This window comes from the organism of the source record quoted next, unplaced genomic scaffold, assembly GCF_019419815.1.
Source record: "Pyrus x bretschneideri cultivar Hongxiangsu unplaced genomic scaffold, Pyrus_bretschneideri_v1 Contig11, whole genome shotgun sequence".
In the NCBI taxonomy this organism is placed as follows: Eukaryota; Viridiplantae; Streptophyta; class Magnoliopsida; order Rosales; family Rosaceae; genus Pyrus; species Pyrus x bretschneideri.
Genome location: NW_025999402.1, coordinates 7,871,731 through 7,887,699, shown reverse-complemented (window position 1 = coordinate 7,887,699; position 15,969 = coordinate 7,871,731). Strand labels below are relative to the sequence as shown.

The 15,969-nt window shown below is 36.4% G+C and overlaps 3 protein-coding genes across 6 annotated transcripts; 2 read left to right on the top strand and 1 right to left on the bottom strand.

The window, feature by feature from the left end:
• Positions 1–4,974: 4,974 nt before the first annotated feature.
• On the top strand, positions 4,975–7,418 carry LOC125473841. The gene is made up of 3 exons (XM_048577173.1): positions 4,975–5,083; positions 6,003–6,822; positions 7,123–7,418. The coding sequence occupies exon 2, from the start codon at positions 6,079–6,081 to the stop codon at positions 6,814–6,816; it is 738 nt and encodes a 245-aa protein (XP_048433130.1). The 5' UTR covers positions 4,975–5,083; positions 6,003–6,078; the 3' UTR covers positions 6,817–6,822; positions 7,123–7,418.
• Positions 7,419–8,441: 1,023 nt separating this feature from the next.
• On the top strand, positions 8,442–10,597 carry LOC108867736 (protein IQ-DOMAIN 19-like). Its single transcript, XM_048577172.1, has 4 exons — positions 8,442–8,775; positions 9,146–9,376; positions 9,647–10,234; positions 10,332–10,597. The coding sequence occupies exons 1-4, from the start codon at positions 8,443–8,445 to the stop codon at positions 10,350–10,352; spliced, it is 1,173 nt and encodes a 390-aa protein (XP_048433129.1). The 5' UTR covers position 8,442; the 3' UTR covers positions 10,353–10,597.
• Positions 10,598–10,683: 86 nt separating this feature from the next.
• On the bottom strand, positions 10,684–15,969 carry LOC125473840 (serine/threonine-protein kinase Nek3-like). 4 transcript variants are annotated; one of them, XM_048577171.1, is made up of 15 exons: positions 14,776–15,969; positions 14,567–14,633; positions 14,272–14,337; positions 14,049–14,095; positions 13,878–13,923; positions 13,633–13,713; positions 13,483–13,525; positions 13,354–13,403; positions 13,187–13,268; positions 13,048–13,097; positions 12,787–12,860; positions 12,473–12,524; positions 11,976–12,204; positions 11,749–11,903; positions 10,684–11,576 (listed from the first exon to the last, which is right to left on the bottom strand). In XM_048577171.1, exons 1-15 carry the CDS (start codon positions 14,859–14,861, stop codon positions 10,884–10,886), a joined length of 1,821 nt encoding a protein of 606 aa, XP_048433128.1. In that variant the 5' UTR covers positions 14,862–15,969; the 3' UTR covers positions 10,684–10,883. The 4 variants fall into 4 exon arrangements, with proteins under 4 accessions (XP_048433128.1, XP_048433127.1, XP_048433126.1 ...); XM_048577170.1 differs by having other exon boundaries at positions 11,749–12,204; positions 14,776–15,280; positions 15,685–15,969; XM_048577169.1 differs by having other exon boundaries at positions 11,749–12,204; positions 14,776–14,876; positions 15,685–15,969.

The following is a 15,969-nucleotide window of genomic DNA, read 5'->3' as shown; positions in this document are numbered from 1 at the left end:
GGTTTATGTGAAGATGTGAAGGGGCTTGGTGTTTCTAATGATGCTAGGTTCTCTCTATATAGATAAAGTTTGAAGGGTGTCGAAGATTTCTTAGAACCCAAACAAAGAAAATTATAAGGAATATTTATGTATTAAATCAACAGGCTTATGAGCTTAATTAATAATTGATTAAGACTGAAAATTTGAGAAGTTGTCAAAGTGGAAGAGAAGTTTCCGATGGCGGCCTAGTTTGTCGACTGGAAGAAGGTTCCATAATATTAAAATAAAATAAAAAATAAAAAATAAAACGTGAAGAGTGGGGTGTAGTTGCCAATTGCCACGTTAAATTATTTTCAATAAAATCGGATTTTTCTTTGGGTTTACCTAGGCTTTGCCAAAGTCAACACATACTAGATATATACTACCGGCACAAAGAATCATTCAGGTTTTGATCTGTTTATGGATATATCTGTTTATGGATATAATCACCTTTCAAATCCTACCATTTGATGACAACAAAAAACCGTAGAGTACGGTAATCATGAGACGTTGATTCGAATGGGTGCCAATCGAATTCAAGGCCTGTTGATTTTTAGTTGTATCATAAAATCAATAAATTACAAGAATTTTATGTAATTAAAGATGTTAATCTAAATGGGTGTCAATCAAATTCAAAACGTTGATATGTAGTTGTGTCACAACAAGTTATATAAATTTTTAATAATTATGAGATTTTGATTCACTTTGATGCCAATCAAATTTAGAATCCGGTAATAGTTGTACCGCAAAATTATATTATATTTATAACTCAGGATTGTAGTTTAGTGGCAGATGTATCCTTGTACAACACAATCATATTTTGCTAAAAGTTATATTAACTAAACTTGATTAAAGTTTATTTTTTTTCCCTTTTGTAGAGTTCCAATAGACTTGTACTAAATTCTACTAAATTCAACACGGTGTGCAAAATTCAAAAGGGGCAGTTGTAATTCTAGAGGAGTGACACGTGGAAAGAAGTTGTTTTGAGCTCCCCCAGAGTCAACCTCTCCCCTTCATTATCATTAAGCCGTCTCTTAATTAAATAATGGCCACAAACCATAGAAGAAAGAAACCGAGTAAGGCATTTTCCAAAGGTTTAAGCCAAAACAAAAGGCAGATGTCAACATATGGACAAAGATGTATTATGTGTACTTTTTTTTTTTTTTTTCCTTTGAAAAGTGAATAACTGGTGACGAATCACGATTATTCATTATTTTTAGATTCAGCGGAGGTTAGTTGAGAATTTCATTGATCCACAACTTACAAAGTATCGAATCTAGGATCTTCAATTTTTTCTTTAGCGAGCTATGGTTCGCACTTTTCCCCATGGCCACTTATCGGGGTTAAGATGTATACTTATGGAGAAAAAAAAACTTTAAAAAAATCTTTCGTAGTGGCGTTTTCAGATTCATAAAGCTAATATGTGAAATAAAGCTTTGTTGTTGTTGTATTAGTTTTCTCATGCTTGAAAAATTTTGCACGCACAAAGGTTGAAAATGTGCATGAATTTCTTCTTCTTTTTTTTTTCTTTTTTTTTTAATGTGAAATATAGAAACAAGACACAAATATAATTGTGCCTAAAACCATTTGTGCGATACTATTTTTATTGAGAAGTGTTATTGGCACACTAAAAATCTCATTTTACACTCCACACAAATGTATTTTTCTTTCCTAATATAGAAAATTTGGAGTGTAGAATGAGATTTTTGGAATGCTAATAGCAATTCCCTTTTTATTTGACCAAGTTAAAGAGCATGACATGGTGTAATACGAATACAATCAGCTTGCGTCGTGAGATGTTAGGTCAAGTTAATATCCTCGAGTTAAATTAATATTTGGGGTGGTTGAACATGAAATAGCTAAATTCATATCCTTGAGTTGTTACAAAACCATTGTCAATATTAAATCTTTTCGAAAAATATAGTTTAATGAAGTTAAGTTACATGCAGTCATGCATGATCCTCGCGTCACTTGGAGATATATTATTTTGTCTAACATGGTTGGCTTAATCCTAAGAATATAGAAGAGAACAACAAATGGATGACGAAATTGTAAGTCAAACTCTCATAAATTATAGGCCCGAGTCCAACTTCCAATTGCTTTGATTTGAATTATTCGGCGGATGTTTTACATATTATATTATAGGGTATATTATCAATTTCCCCCCTGAACTTGTGACCATTAGCCAATTCCCCCCCTCAACTTTAATTTTGGCCAATTTCCCCCCCCGAACTCTCATGATTAGTCAATTTCCCCCCTCAACTTTAATTTAGCCAATTTCCCCCCTCAACTCTTATAATTAGTCAATTTGCACCCTACTGTTAAATTTTTAATTTGATCATAATTAAACAAGTGTGTGTAAGAAACTAAATAAGATGTATGTTAATCATGTTCCTATATCTTTATCCTATTACAAATAGATTAAAATTTATAATTTTACAATTTATCATGGAGTAATTTTATTTGATTTTTGACTATACAAAATTGATAACAAAAAGGATTGATGTGTAAATTTTTGTATGTGAATACAATTTTCTTTATAAAAGTGAAAGCTAAGTTCAAGTAAATTGCAGAGAATCGAGCTTTAGTAAAAAAACGGCTAGTCTATTCATAATTTTCGACTCCTTATTAAGAATAACCCATTTTATTGAAATAGGTTTGATCCATGAGTTTAGGATTATTATTTCTTTTTGTTATTATTTCTTCTTCTACATGCTTTAAACCCGATTCATAACTTTTTCTTATAATCAACCCATGTCACATACTAACTGTATTATGTTTTTGTAGGGTGGAAAATTAAAATAAAAAAAAAATTAACAGTAGGGTGCAAATTGACTAATTTTGAGAGTTGAGGGGGGAAATTGGCCAAATTAAAGTTCAGGGGGGGAATTGACTAATTATGAGAGTTGAGGGGGGAAATTGGCCAAAATTAAAGTTCAGGGGGGAAATTGGCCAATGGTCACAAGTTCAGGGGGGAAATTGATAATATACCCTATATTATAAACCAAACCACATCACTAGTAGAGTTTACGTTTCTGAATTCAATAAGCATGGGATTATGCTAATTAATTGAATTGACACTTGTTCTTATCAACTAGAGAGGTTCTTTTGGGTAGTTGGTGATGTATGAATATAGAAAACGATAAATCTGGTTATTAATCTCTTTCCAACAGGCGATGGCTAGTTTGCTAGTTCATTAATTTCCAATTAATTAATTTAGACCAACTTAATGCGTTCCATTTGGCAAGGGCTTTTGTTAAAAGGATTTATTAGAAGCACGATGAAATTTTTATTAAAAATCTAATTGATATTGAAAAAACAGTTGGAAGTGCTTTTTTAAGGCTATAGGTATAGTTAGAGGAAAACAATGAAAGACGATGAAATCAAAAGTTAAATTAACAAGCGGAACTGGACGGTGAAGCGAGGAGACTCAAAACGACGTCGTTGTGAATAAGTAATTTTCCAACATCCCTGTTGTCATATCTCATTTGCCCTAATAAAAAATCATCTTGAAAATCTTCATCTCTCTTTTAAGTAAAAAGAATTCAAACTCAAAATTTATAGTACAAAATATATACTTTTAATCAATTAAACTACAAGTTTATTGTCTCTCTTTCAACTATGAACTATGTACCACGTTTGAATAACTATTTATTTTTATTTGGCGTGGGTGAAGAGCTAATAGCCACGTTAATTATTAATATCCTTTGAGTTCTTAAAACCATAATATATAGTTAGTTAAAAAATAGTTTAATGATGCCTGGCCTAAATCCTAAATCTTCTGCACCAAAAATTCTCTGTGGTCTCTCTACAACTTATCTCATTTGTTGACATCTGATCATTCATTTAAATCTTACTTAATAGAGTACAGAAAGGTCACAAAAAATTTTGAGCATAGAAGATTTGAACTCGCATGATCCTACATCAGATGTAAAAATATTATTTTGTCGAAGAATGTACAGGTACTTGTTCCCTGTGAGAAGAGGAAAGTTGATGACATAAAGTCAAGCACTCATAAATTATAGACCAAACCACATAATTAAATTGCTCATTATTAAAGTTCATGTTTTTTTTAATTCACTAAGCATGCTTATGCTAATTGATTAACGGACAACTGTTCAAAATAAGCGGAGAGATTCTTATTTGTACCTGATATATATCCATTTATATCTATTTTTTATATCGTAACGAAAGATATTGATACGAAAAATCGTTTTATTAGAGATGTAACTGGTCGAAAGCTAAGCAGTGGTAATTTTTGAGATACTGATATATATATATATATATATATCCATTCATATTTATTCACATTTATTTGATGATCATAGACGAATTGAAAGCTAAGTAGTGGTAATTCTAATGGGACAAGAGATGTAAATATAAAGTAATATTATCCAGTTATATGCAAGATCTCTTCAACTTGTGGCAACTCATTTCCAATTTGGATCAAATTAATGTGTTTCGTTTGGAAGCATTTTTGTTTATAAGAGTTTTTTTTTTTTTTGTTAAAAGTCGTTTTATTACTTTTTTTTTTAAGACGAACAAGATCTTTTTAAGTTTTATTTCCAAACGTATTCTTAAGTAATTTTTTTTTAAACAAACGATATTATTCAGGATGGACTAAGTCTCACAATGGAATATTAATAATATGATTCAAATTCGTTTTTTACAAGAATTGCACTTAAAACATGTCACTTACAAGTGAAGGAAAATATCACTAAATCGTAATACTAAGTGTTTTAAGTTGGTAAAAACCGCTTTTAGCAATTTTAGAAGTACTTGCAAATATACCTATTAATTAACGGATTAAACCTTGAGAAACAAAAACTGAGTTTTCTAGTTTTGTGCTCCACCTACTTTTGGGCCCATATGTGAGGCCTATTTGGAGAAGATCATCCTACCTAAGCAGGCCAAGCCGAATTGAACCCACCCATACTCTAACCCGTAAGCCCAACACCCGTTTATCATTTCTCATCATTCGCTTAAACCTTCGAACCCTTTTCTTCTCTCTCCTCCTCTCACTCCTCAGTCCGGCGCAACACGGCTGATTCAATCGAGCAACCAGGTACGTCCTCTCTCTCTCTCTCTCTCTCTCTCTCTCTCTCTCTCTCTCTCCCTTTTCTTCGTACATTTGATTTTAATATGTAGTTTGAATGGATCAAAGGTTTTGGTCTGATGGTGGAAAAGATCAATTTTTTTGGTTTTTTTGAAGATTTATTTCCTGTAATTTTAGTTACAGATTGTTTTAGTTTCATTGAATTTCTGGGTTGCTGTTTTAACTTTTTCTGGGTTTATTGAATGTGTAATTCTGTATGCTTTTTACACAGAAAGATTGGGGTTTTTTGTTGTTCTTTTCCCTTTTGAAGATGCAATTTTAGCCTGTGATTATTAATTAGGTTTTAAAAATTGGGAATTAGAAGCGAAAAAACAAAGTGTGAATCTTTTGATGGTTTTTTATTTATTTATTTAGTTTTGGAGGAATTTCAGCTTGTAGAAGTAGTTTAATTGTAGCTAGATGTTTCCCTAGTTCGAGTTCTGCTTAAATTTGATCCCGAATATTTGTATTTGGCTGTTGAAGTTGTAAAGTTTGAGCACAATACTGTCAAATTTTAGTCTTTAGAAACAAGAAACGGGTTTTGTAAAACTTGTAAAACTAATTGCTTTGTGTTTTGTAACAAACGCAAATTTTTGGAATGTTACGTTATGGGGCTATCCATTGAAAGTTTGAATCCGAAGTAAGATCTTTCCGTATCTTATGAGTAGGAGTATACTAATGTTGTATTCGGGGCAAAATAATGTTCAAGTGAAAGCTTAGTTTCTTCTTTCGATTTGGGAATTGAAAACTTAGTTGAGTTGAGTAATGATGGTACTTCTTGTTTGTGTGTACTGCTGATTTTTCATTTGGGCGGTTGGATGGGGTGAAATGTGTGAATAATGTTCTTTCGCCCTTTGATAATCTGCATCTGTTTCTTTGTTTACCATAGTGACAGGCAATTTAAGTTAATTGTAGAAGCAAGACTTCCACTGTATCCTGCTGAGGAGCTTAGTGGGTTTCAGAAAATGATACGAATCTTAAAGATTAAACCTGTGACGTCTTTCATTGAGTCTTCTTCAGGCCATAACTTCCTTCAGAGATGCTCTGTAAGTGGGACGGCAAAGGGTAAATCAAAGACAAAAGCTGCGGGACCACTGAAGCGGTCAAAGATAACTGTAAAAAGGGGTTCTGCAGCTCCTGCTGCTAAAGGTGGAGGAGGTCACATAAGTCCAGCGGAAAAGTTATATGATTCGTGCTTAAATGCCCCAACGCCGGTTAGGTGGTTACCACCAGTACAAAGAAAACGTGAAATAAAGCGAGAGAAGATGGGACTGATTAGCAAAGAGCGACAGCGTGAGATTGAGATGCTGAAGAAAGATAAGGGAAAATTGGGAATCCCAGAAAAACCAACAATTATTGGAACACCTGGTTTGGATTTGATATCACTAGGTTTGGTTGATGTGGAGAAGATACCAAAATATAACCTGACTGTTGAAGACGGTAGAAAGCTTGCAAAGGAGTATAGCAGGGTCTTGATGAGGCGTCACCGTGCAAGGCAGGCAGCAGAGTCCACACTGTTGCGGTTGAAGAAGGAGGCGATTGAGGCATTGCCTGAACATTTGAAAGCAGCAGCATTGGTTCCAGATCTTACCCCGTTCCCAGTAAACCGGTTCATGGCAACTCTGACTCCTCCAATTGAAGGTTATATTGAGAAGGTTAAGGAAGCTGCAAGAAAGAGCAGTGCGAAGGAGAAGCTCAGATAACTGGAGGTTGATTTTTTTTTTACTTTTGGCTCCTAATAGTTTACTTCCCTGCTAAATTTTTTTCCTCTCACTTCTTGGATGATAACTTCTTTTCGGAGATTTGATTGATAAGTTGCGAATCTAGCTTTGAAATAGTTTACCTCTCACGTGCACCAAAACAATCTGCATTTTTTAAATAAGCTTGAGACTTAGCCTGTAGAAAGAAAAGCCATGCGGCATTCACTAGGCTCCGTGCCTCTGCTTGCTTAGTTTTGCCGGTTTTCCTTCTTTTTTCGCGTTTGATATGATTTCATGTTTCTTATGCAGATTGCGTTATGCTTGCGAGGTAGGAGATCGTTTGTTATCAGACAACCAGCGCTTACTGAAGTCGGAAGAGAGCTAGTATTTGAATTCACGAAGTCAGCGTGTTGGTGAGGAAGCGATGAAATAGTATTGCGGAATTAGATCTAGTGCTTCGGTTTTGGTTATTAGCAATAATCTGTTTGAATGCTTTCGGAAATTCAATGTCGGATAAGTTTAGTATTTTGACCTAAATTTTTGAGTTTTACATGTTTGCATGGTTTCATGATATATATTGAACGCATTAGAAACTTTCTGTGCAAGTTCCAAGTCTTTTAAGATTGTGTAAGGTGTTATGTTAGCAATGCTGCAATGGCCGGTTCGGTAAGCAATCAACGACGGCCCTGATGGCGATGACAGCCTGATGGGATTTAGGACTCGTTGAGATTGCTTTTGTAAGAAGCACTTATGCTCGTTTTTTTTAAATAAAAATCATGGTGTTTCTTGCAGAAGAACTTGGAAGTGCTCCTTGAAGAAGTATTTGACATGTGCTTCTTTAGAAAGTGCTTCTATAACCCTAAGATACTTCTGACTTTTAAACTGTCAAACGAGTCATAAGTGTTTTTGGTTGTCAAACAAATCTCAGAACGGGCCCTTAGAAGATCTGAAAAATCATGAACTAATAAAGGACCCGTGAAATATTGAAGTGAAATGGTATCACACACCATTTTTTTCCTCTTACATACATGTCCCTCCTATCTTTTTTATTTTTAGTTGTTGGATTGAATAAATCAAATGAAAACAACAGACACGGTTAAACATAGATGTGAGGGAGAGAAAAGCCGTGTAGTTATCATTTTCTTGAGTTCCAAATTTTGAAGTTTATAAAAATGTGATTGGTTAGAGGAAATAAGGGATTAATAAGTCCATTGATGCCTTGACTTGATGCAGCCTCCTCCAAAAAAACCAAATTCTAAGCAGTTGACATTTTTATTACTTTAACAAGGGAGGAAATTAAGAATCTTTGCCTATCCATATGAGGGTGGCAAATGGCTTTCTCAGAGAAGCCTCTGCTGGCCAAAGTGATTAAATATTCAGCATAAAGATGACCATTCCGGAAAAGCACTTTGAGAAAAAGCCATGCAGACTGTTGACGGTTGTTTTTAATATACCAACCATCCACACAGTCAACTAATCTTAATCATATTTTATTTACACAAGTAAGATCATCATACATACATATATATATATATGTATGTATATGTATATGTACATAAATACTCCTACGTGTAAAGTGTAACACTACATTTTTCCTGTGGTGTTATAAACGTTTAGTGACAGTTGAAGATGGGGAAGGCAAGCAGATGGATCATAAATTTCTTGGTTGGAAAGCAAGAAAAAAAGATTAACGATGCTCCGAAAACTAAGGTTTCGAATGAGTCTTCATCTACCACTTCTGCCAGGCCGTCGGTGAACTGGCCAGGGACGCCGAAAGTGAAGAGAAGGTGGAGCTTTGGAAAGTTGGCAGGCAAAGAGGCTTCCCACAGGGTTACAAGATCTGTTGATTCAATTGACATCTCTAAGTTGTCACTGAAAGTTCGGAAGAATCATGCCGTGGCACCAAGAGATGTCGAAAATGCTGCTGCCACAAGGATTCAAGCTGCCTTCCGTTCGCATCTGGTACAAATTTCCATCCAAAACTCTATGACATGTTCACGAATCCTTAAACGATTATTTTCAGTATCATTCATAATCCGATTCTAGATGATTTAGTTAGCATCTTGAATGGGAGTTCCGATTCTGACTCCTCGTCAATTCAATTCTTCCGCATGCAATGACATATTAGTAAACATGTTATAAGAAGTTGAACATCAGAGAGTACGCTAACAAACATACGAACAAACTATGAAAAATATTATTGACTCGAAAGCCTAAACCCACAAGAAAACCAAACAAGAAAACAAACCTAAAATACTAATATTTTCCAACATAAGATTCTTAACTCGAAATCTATTTATCTTGGTAGTCATATTGCTTATGTTGTTTTCAGGCAAGGAAGGCTTTACATGCCTTGAAGGGTTTGGTGAAGTTGCAAGCACTCATAAGAGGTCACATTGTGAGGAAACAAACAACTGCTACGATAATGCAGATGCAGGCGTTGATGGCGATCCAGGTTAGAGCGCGGTTTAAGCGAATTCAGATGGTGGAAGAAGCACAGATAGCTAATAAAAAGCAGCTGATCATTCGAAGAGGCCACCCTCAGTACAGTGGAGTTCATAGGGTAAGTCTCCTCATTCAATCCGAAATGTTTCCTATTCACTAGTTTTTGTTTTGATTTATCTTAGCTTACGAAACCCGAGTGAATATTGCATCAAAAACCCAATTCAGCCTGATACAAACACTCGGGTTCGAAACCCAATTCAGCCTGATACAAACACTCGGGTTTCGAAATCTGAGCTCCTCAAGAAAGCATTTTCTGATAACAACCAAACATGAAGTGATCGTGGTTCAAAAAATGTACCATGCTTACAATGTGGTCTTGTTTATGCAGAAGTCAATAGTTTTGAACACGAATGATGTTCAACGAGTTGCGAAAAGCACGAGTGGACACCTTAATCATTCACAAGCTGTAGGGAGGTTTGAGCATGGCTATTCAACAGTCTATTCTGATCGTCATTCCATCTCAAACCGGCATCACTACGAGGAATCCTCTTTTGCAACAGTAAATAGTCCCCGGAATTATCCTGCTGCATCCAAACCAAAACCAAGAAGACACTCTTTCGCTCATCAACCCCAAGATGACACAGACTACGAGGACTTCGCATTCAAGCCAAATTACATGACCAACACGAAATCTTCCAAGGCGAAAGCTAGGTCACAGAGTGAACCAAAGCAGAGGCCTGAAGGAAGCTTGCAGAATAGAAGCAAGCAAACGGAAGTGGATGCAACACTAGTTGCGATGGAGGATCAAGTGCTGAAACGTTCATCTACGCAGTTCAAACCCAACGGTCAGAAAAGCCATGATCCCTGGTTTGTTAAGCTCTACAGATCAAGAAGATTGTCCGAGGACAACAAGCATGCTTCCGTTAGCTCGAGTACTGTCCATTCTTACTATCAAGAATCTCTTGCTGCATATGAGGTAAGACTTTATCCTAATGGCCTGAGCTCTGCAGGTTTTTATTGTCGATTTCTGCATTTTTCGTATTTGTCTAATTTGTTGAATATTTGATTTGCAGCCTCATGTGAATTTGTACTAACAGAAGGGGATGCTGAAGAGCTCTTCCAGACTGATATAGAGCATGCAGAGTCCTACACATCAATGTATATCAAAATGTAAACGTTTTAAGTGGCTCAAGTTCACCCGTTAAAATATGATGGATTCTTCAACGCACATTGATGTACTCTAGAATTTTCGTAGCATGCATTTGCACTACTCAAAAGAACTTTCTTATGAAAGATACTAATAACTAATTGTACTTGTTCATGACGTTCAGTGCCATTTGAGGACAATAATTGTATCAAATACCATCATTTGAAAAATTTCGAACCATTTCTTGAGAGAGAGAGAGAGAGAGAGAGAGAGAGAGAGAGAGAGAGAGAGAATATTAATCCATTACAATTTGCAAACTAAGTTGAATTCATGGTGATAACCAATTCCTCTTCTGAGATCATAACCTGCAAAATAAGGATCTACCTAGGAGCCTAATTCCTCTTGAGAAGAATGATAATCGGAAACCCGTAACTACAAAAATTATTCGAGTTGGAAATATAATACATGTTGCTAACGCTCATTGGAATTGATCATCCTGGTTGACAGTATTTTGCTTGATGCTCTTAGTCAACCAAATAGCAGTTTCCCTAGGAGAGACCTTCCCTGGCCCAAAAGGCTTCAGCAACACCCCAAGCTCGTCATATCGTTCATTCTGAAGCAATCTTGCACTGAATTCGAGTAGCCCTTCTAAAGCTTCAGCCCTTTGCTGGAATGATGAAGTGTCAAACTGCCGGCGGCGTGTGTTTGATGAGGTCTGGCTCGATGCTCCAGCAGTTGCATTTTGATCCGAAAAGCCATCACTTTGATTGTCTGGTGCAGCTTTGAACATGCCAGGTTCTATTCCCTGCCATGCACCGGTGAAACTAAGTTTGCGAGAGGCTCTGTCGTTTGTCTGAACTGTGCATTTGTCTTTCATCATTGAACGGTCACCGTAGTGTGGGGAACCAGACGAGCCTTGCACAGAGGGTGATGAGGTTCTATGGATACGCAGAAACTGTTCTTCGTATAATTGTTCTTCATATGAGGCTAATGGAAATTCAGCTATCCTGTCAATTCGAGGGGAATTGACAGAAACATCGGGAGATTTAATACAGTGAAGAACACCAACATTGGGCCAGAAAGGGGACTGTTGAGTTGCAGCTCTTGCTAATGGCAATGATGCTCTGCGAGTTGTACTCACTGTCTTCAGCGGAGTGCGTGAAACAGGAAGCTGGAAAGATGAATTTTATAAACTCAAACTATTAGACTAGCAAAAAACTAGCCGTCTAGAAACTAAAATATTTTGCCAAAGTATAGCTAGTGCTTTTATGCAGCTAAAGTTTGTTTGAGATAAACTTGTACTTTTTGTTTGAGAGAGAGCGAGAGAGAGAGAAATATCTTACCGATGCACGATTCTTTGGCTCCATAAATCTCTTGGGAGTGGCAGTAGCTTTTCCTTGAGTAACTCGACTGTTGACGATATTTGAAGTTTTGGAAGCAACTGGTTGCTTGCGTATGGCTGCTTTTCTATAGGTGCCAGTGCCACCAACAGAATCTCCTGCCAATTCTCGATTCAGATAATTTGGCCTGCCATGCATTTCTTGGGTAGAGCTTAAGGAATCTTGCTCACCTCCAGATATGCTAGGATTTAAAGTCCTATCATTGCTGTATGTATGCCGCTTCTCCTGGTAATGGGGAGTGGAGAAAGGAACATCTTCTGGCTCTGAAAATTTTGTTTTCTTCAAGTAACCGGTGTCAGGCCAGTTGACCGCTAAAGTTCCATGTCTGGGGTTACTGAGTTTGAGATGAACCTTGTGAACATGAGGCTGAAGGACTGGGTGAGCAAGCAGCTCGGCAGCCTGTCACAATAGAAACACTTCAAATGAGATGAAAATTTCAAAAGATGTGAATTGTCACAATTCCGAGGAAATCTGATTCTGCAGGAATCGGACTAACCCGAAAGATATGCTTTTTATATAGATTGTATGAAACCAGTCATACCAGGCAACACTGAATTGATAATATGTATTCAAAATGTTCTACAATGCTTTCGAATTCATAAGCGGAAATTACAAAATGATTTTCAATCAAATAAACCACACTGCAGCAGAGGAGAAGTATACGTACACTAGGCCTGAGTTCTGGGTTTTTCCGAAGCATGCTTTTAATAAGTGTTCGGCTGAAAATAGAAATACGGAAAGTGATTAGATGAGTAATATTCACTTATGAGAGGCAACTTAAACACATCCGCCTAGAAACACGAGGTAAAAGAAATTCGGGCTATTAAAGCATCCGTTAGTTTTGTCACTTGATCTTATCCTTGCACAATTCAAAATGTTGCACAAATTTGTAATGATCTTATGCAGTAAGGAAGGCAGCTAAACGTGCAATGGACATTGAATAGCCACCAAAGCCAAACGAAAAACCAGATAAGGACTCACAATGCACCAGTGTACTTTGTGGGAAGGGGAGCCACTATGGACCTGTTAATTTTGTTAATCAGTGCTTGTATATCCTGTTTAAGAAACAGAAAAGAAATACGTAAGGCAAAAAATAGCTTGCGAGAGAAAAAGGAAACAATTTATAAATGCAGAGGAATATAAAACATTTTCTTTAAAAGGAAACTGATTAAGGAAACACACACAAAGGAGGTAAAGCAATGCATCTCTAGATATCTGAAATATGAGAAATACAAAACTTACAAACGCTTTAAAGGCGGCCCTATGAGAAGCCATTTCATAGATGCAGCATCCTGGATCAGATATGTTCAGTACAATACATATTGCAGCCAAAGAAGAACAATAATCGATGACAAAAAATTCACACATATTCAGTGCTTACCTAAGGACCAAATATCTGATTTTGAACCATAAGGTATATCAGCAAGAAGCTCAGGACACATATAGCTAGGAGTTCCGACAACCTTAATCAAGAGATAATGATTCTTAATATAGATAGCTTCAAGATGCTGTGAATATGAACTTCAGAAAAGGACCACAGTTACTTACAGAAGAGGCAAGATCATCTGAAGTCAACTTTTTGGCAAGTCCAAAGTCACCTGCTCCAACGTTTATCAATTGTTCAGAAAAATTACACTCCGCTTATGGAGAACTGTAAAAGATAATAGGATCACTTACCAAGGCGTATGTCTTGATCCTTTGTCAAGAATATATTAGAACACTGTAACAACCATGGACCACTATTAGTACAAATTAGCTTCAGGGAATTTGAAAGAAGATAGCAACACCCATCTTTCCAGAGTGCACAGGATGAAAAATGTCAGTAACCTTGACATCGCGATGAAGAATATGATTCCTGTGCAAGTAGTCGAGCGCCATCAGAAGCTGGACAAGCCACTTACAGAGCTTCTGAAAAAAGTTGATTTCCATATTAGATGATAGGAGGCGAACTTATCGTTACGTAATGCATAAAAGTGACTATGTGACAGGAATGTGTTTTTAAGAAGAAAAAAAAAACAATTTTGCAGGAGGAGAAAACAAAGAGAAAAACAAGAATTGAAGTAACTTCAAACCTCTTCAGGGAAGAGTAGACCATTGGCCTTTTTTATAGCTTCTGCCCTGAATCACACAGAAACACAGAATGAGTGACTGGCAAATGATATGCAAGCCTTCAAGTCAAAGCAAATGAATCTACACATTACACATATATAAATATAAGAATTTTAGCATGATACAAAACTTACATGTCTCCGCCTGCACAATAACCTATAATAATGCACACATAGCAACCCTGAAAACAAGGGGTATGAACCAAGTTTAGGCCGTATCAACTAGCTAGGCTACCATAACTCCAATGTATCCAACCGGGAATTAATAAACAAATGCAGCAATATATCGCATACAGAAGAAAAGGAAAAGTGCACCACCGAGCACAAATACACTAGATACAGTTGTGGTCAAATGTACCTTTTCCACCCAAGAATCTTTGTACTCCACAATAAATGGATTTTTGAATTTGGAAATGAGTTCCATCTACACAAACGAGGAAAGTTGTCAATCTGGAGGTATCCAATATACATAATAAAGCCTGCAGCAAACTCCATTTTTTTATTTCCATAAAGTCGTCTAGAAAATGAATGAGATTTATTGTATATGGAAGATTATCAATTGAAGCCCGAAAAGAAATGGAAGATTAGCTGCACACACAAGTAATGTATTTAGTTTACTTCCTTGAGACAAAATATTGACAAAGAATACTAACCTCCTGGTGTGCGGATCTCCGTGATCTCTCAGTCTGGCGGGCAAGGCGAATCTTTTTCAACACGTACCTTAATATATCAAAGAAGCAAAATTAAATCTGCCCCAAAATTCGCATCACCATACAATAAGTAACAGTGGACCAGCTCATGTTCCCATGAAAGTAAAAATGGATAGAGGTAAAGAAAAAGGAAAAGTAAAATCCAGTCTTACTTCTTCTTTTCATGCTTATGCCTGACAAGAAGCGCGGAACCAAAAGCCCCCTTCCCAATTTGCTCAAGAACTTCATATTGCTCCATGTTTTAGACTAAAAACTTTTCACCGAATGAAGAACAAAATGGTTTTAATCTCATATACATTCACAATAGCGAAACCAATTCCTTTTTATTCTCGGAATGTACTTTGACACGAATCAAACGTAGCATTTCGGCAGCAAGGGAAAGCTCCACCATATGTGAAGTTAGTCAAGATTTGCATAGCTCGGAAAATTGCAGTTCTATTTTTCTTGAGAAACAAACAAAATAAACGCAATACCAAAACAATACCTTATTTTTCACTCAAGAAAATTGATAAGCCCTTGAAAGCAAAATGTGGTCAGCAATAGTTACCCTTTCAACTACTTTCAGTACAAAATTCAAGTCGACAACCCGAATTCTGCTTTCTTTTTAAATGAATGCCCGGTTCTTTAATGTTGAAAATCAAATGCGGTAAAAAGCAGCTGAAATTACATAAACATTTTACCAAAAAGAAGTAAAAATTTGAACTTTGTGTCCAAATTATCAAATTAGTTCAGCCAAATGGTGAATTTATGCTCAAAACCAGATCCCAACAGTAAGAAAAACCATGAATAGCACAATATAATTTCTCTAGCTTTCTCACATTTTCTCAGCAACCAAACAATGTAATATACACAGTAAAAACTAAGTTCAGAGAAAGGAAAAAAACCGAGTAAAAGTGATAAAAATTAAGCAAATTGCTTCACAGAAAATGGAAAATGCAACTCAAAACTAAAAACCCAAAGTCAAAATTTGCACTTTGATGTCAAAGAAAAAGAAAAGTCAGAGAATTCAGCTAGAGAGAGAGAAGAGGAGAAAGAGAGAGAAAGGGAGAGATTTGGAGGACCTGAAAGTAGAGTGAGAGAGTTGGATCGAAGAGATCACAATGCAGGTGAGGGAGGAGACATTTCGGGTGGCGGCAGGGGAGTAAGAGATGAAAACGACGTCGTCACAGGACCAGTGGAGCAGGGAGCAGAAAAGGAAGAAGAAGAAGAAGTAGAAGCTGCAGAGGAAGTTGCAGTAGTTCTTTCCCCCATCCGCCCATTTGGGTTTTTACTCTCCAACTTCTCGACAGACAAACTGTCAACTTCTTGAGAGAGAGAGAGAGAGAGAGAGAGAGAGAGAGAGATTG

Bases quoted from the DNA above. Each gene is read 5' to 3' on its own strand.
- LOC125473841 (XM_048577173.1), top strand. From the start codon at position 6,079: ATGATACGAATCTTAAAGATTAAACCTGTGACGTCTTTCATTGAGTCT.
- LOC108867736 (XM_048577172.1), top strand. From the start codon at position 8,443: ATGGGGAAGGCAAGCAGATGGATCATAAATTTCTTGGTTGGAAAGCAA. The intron at 8,776-9,145 runs GTACAAATTTCC...TGTTGTTTTCAG, and splicing joins CTGCCTTCCGTTCGCATCTG to GCAAGGAAGGCTTTACATGC. The intron at 10,235-10,331 runs GTAAGACTTTAT...TTTGATTTGCAG, and splicing joins AATCTCTTGCTGCATATGAG to CCTCATGTGAATTTGTACTA.
- LOC125473840 (XM_048577167.1), bottom strand. From the start codon at position 14,861: ATGGAGCAATATGAAGTTCTTGAGCAAATTGGGAAGGGGGCTTTTGGT. The intron at 13,526-13,632 runs GTTACTGACATT...TGGTTGTTACAG, and splicing joins TTCTTCATCGCGATGTCAAG to TGTTCTAATATATTCTTGAC. The intron at 12,205-12,472 runs GTACGTATACTT...CTATTGTGACAG, and splicing joins ACCCAGAACTCAGGCCTAGT to GCTGCCGAGCTGCTTGCTCA.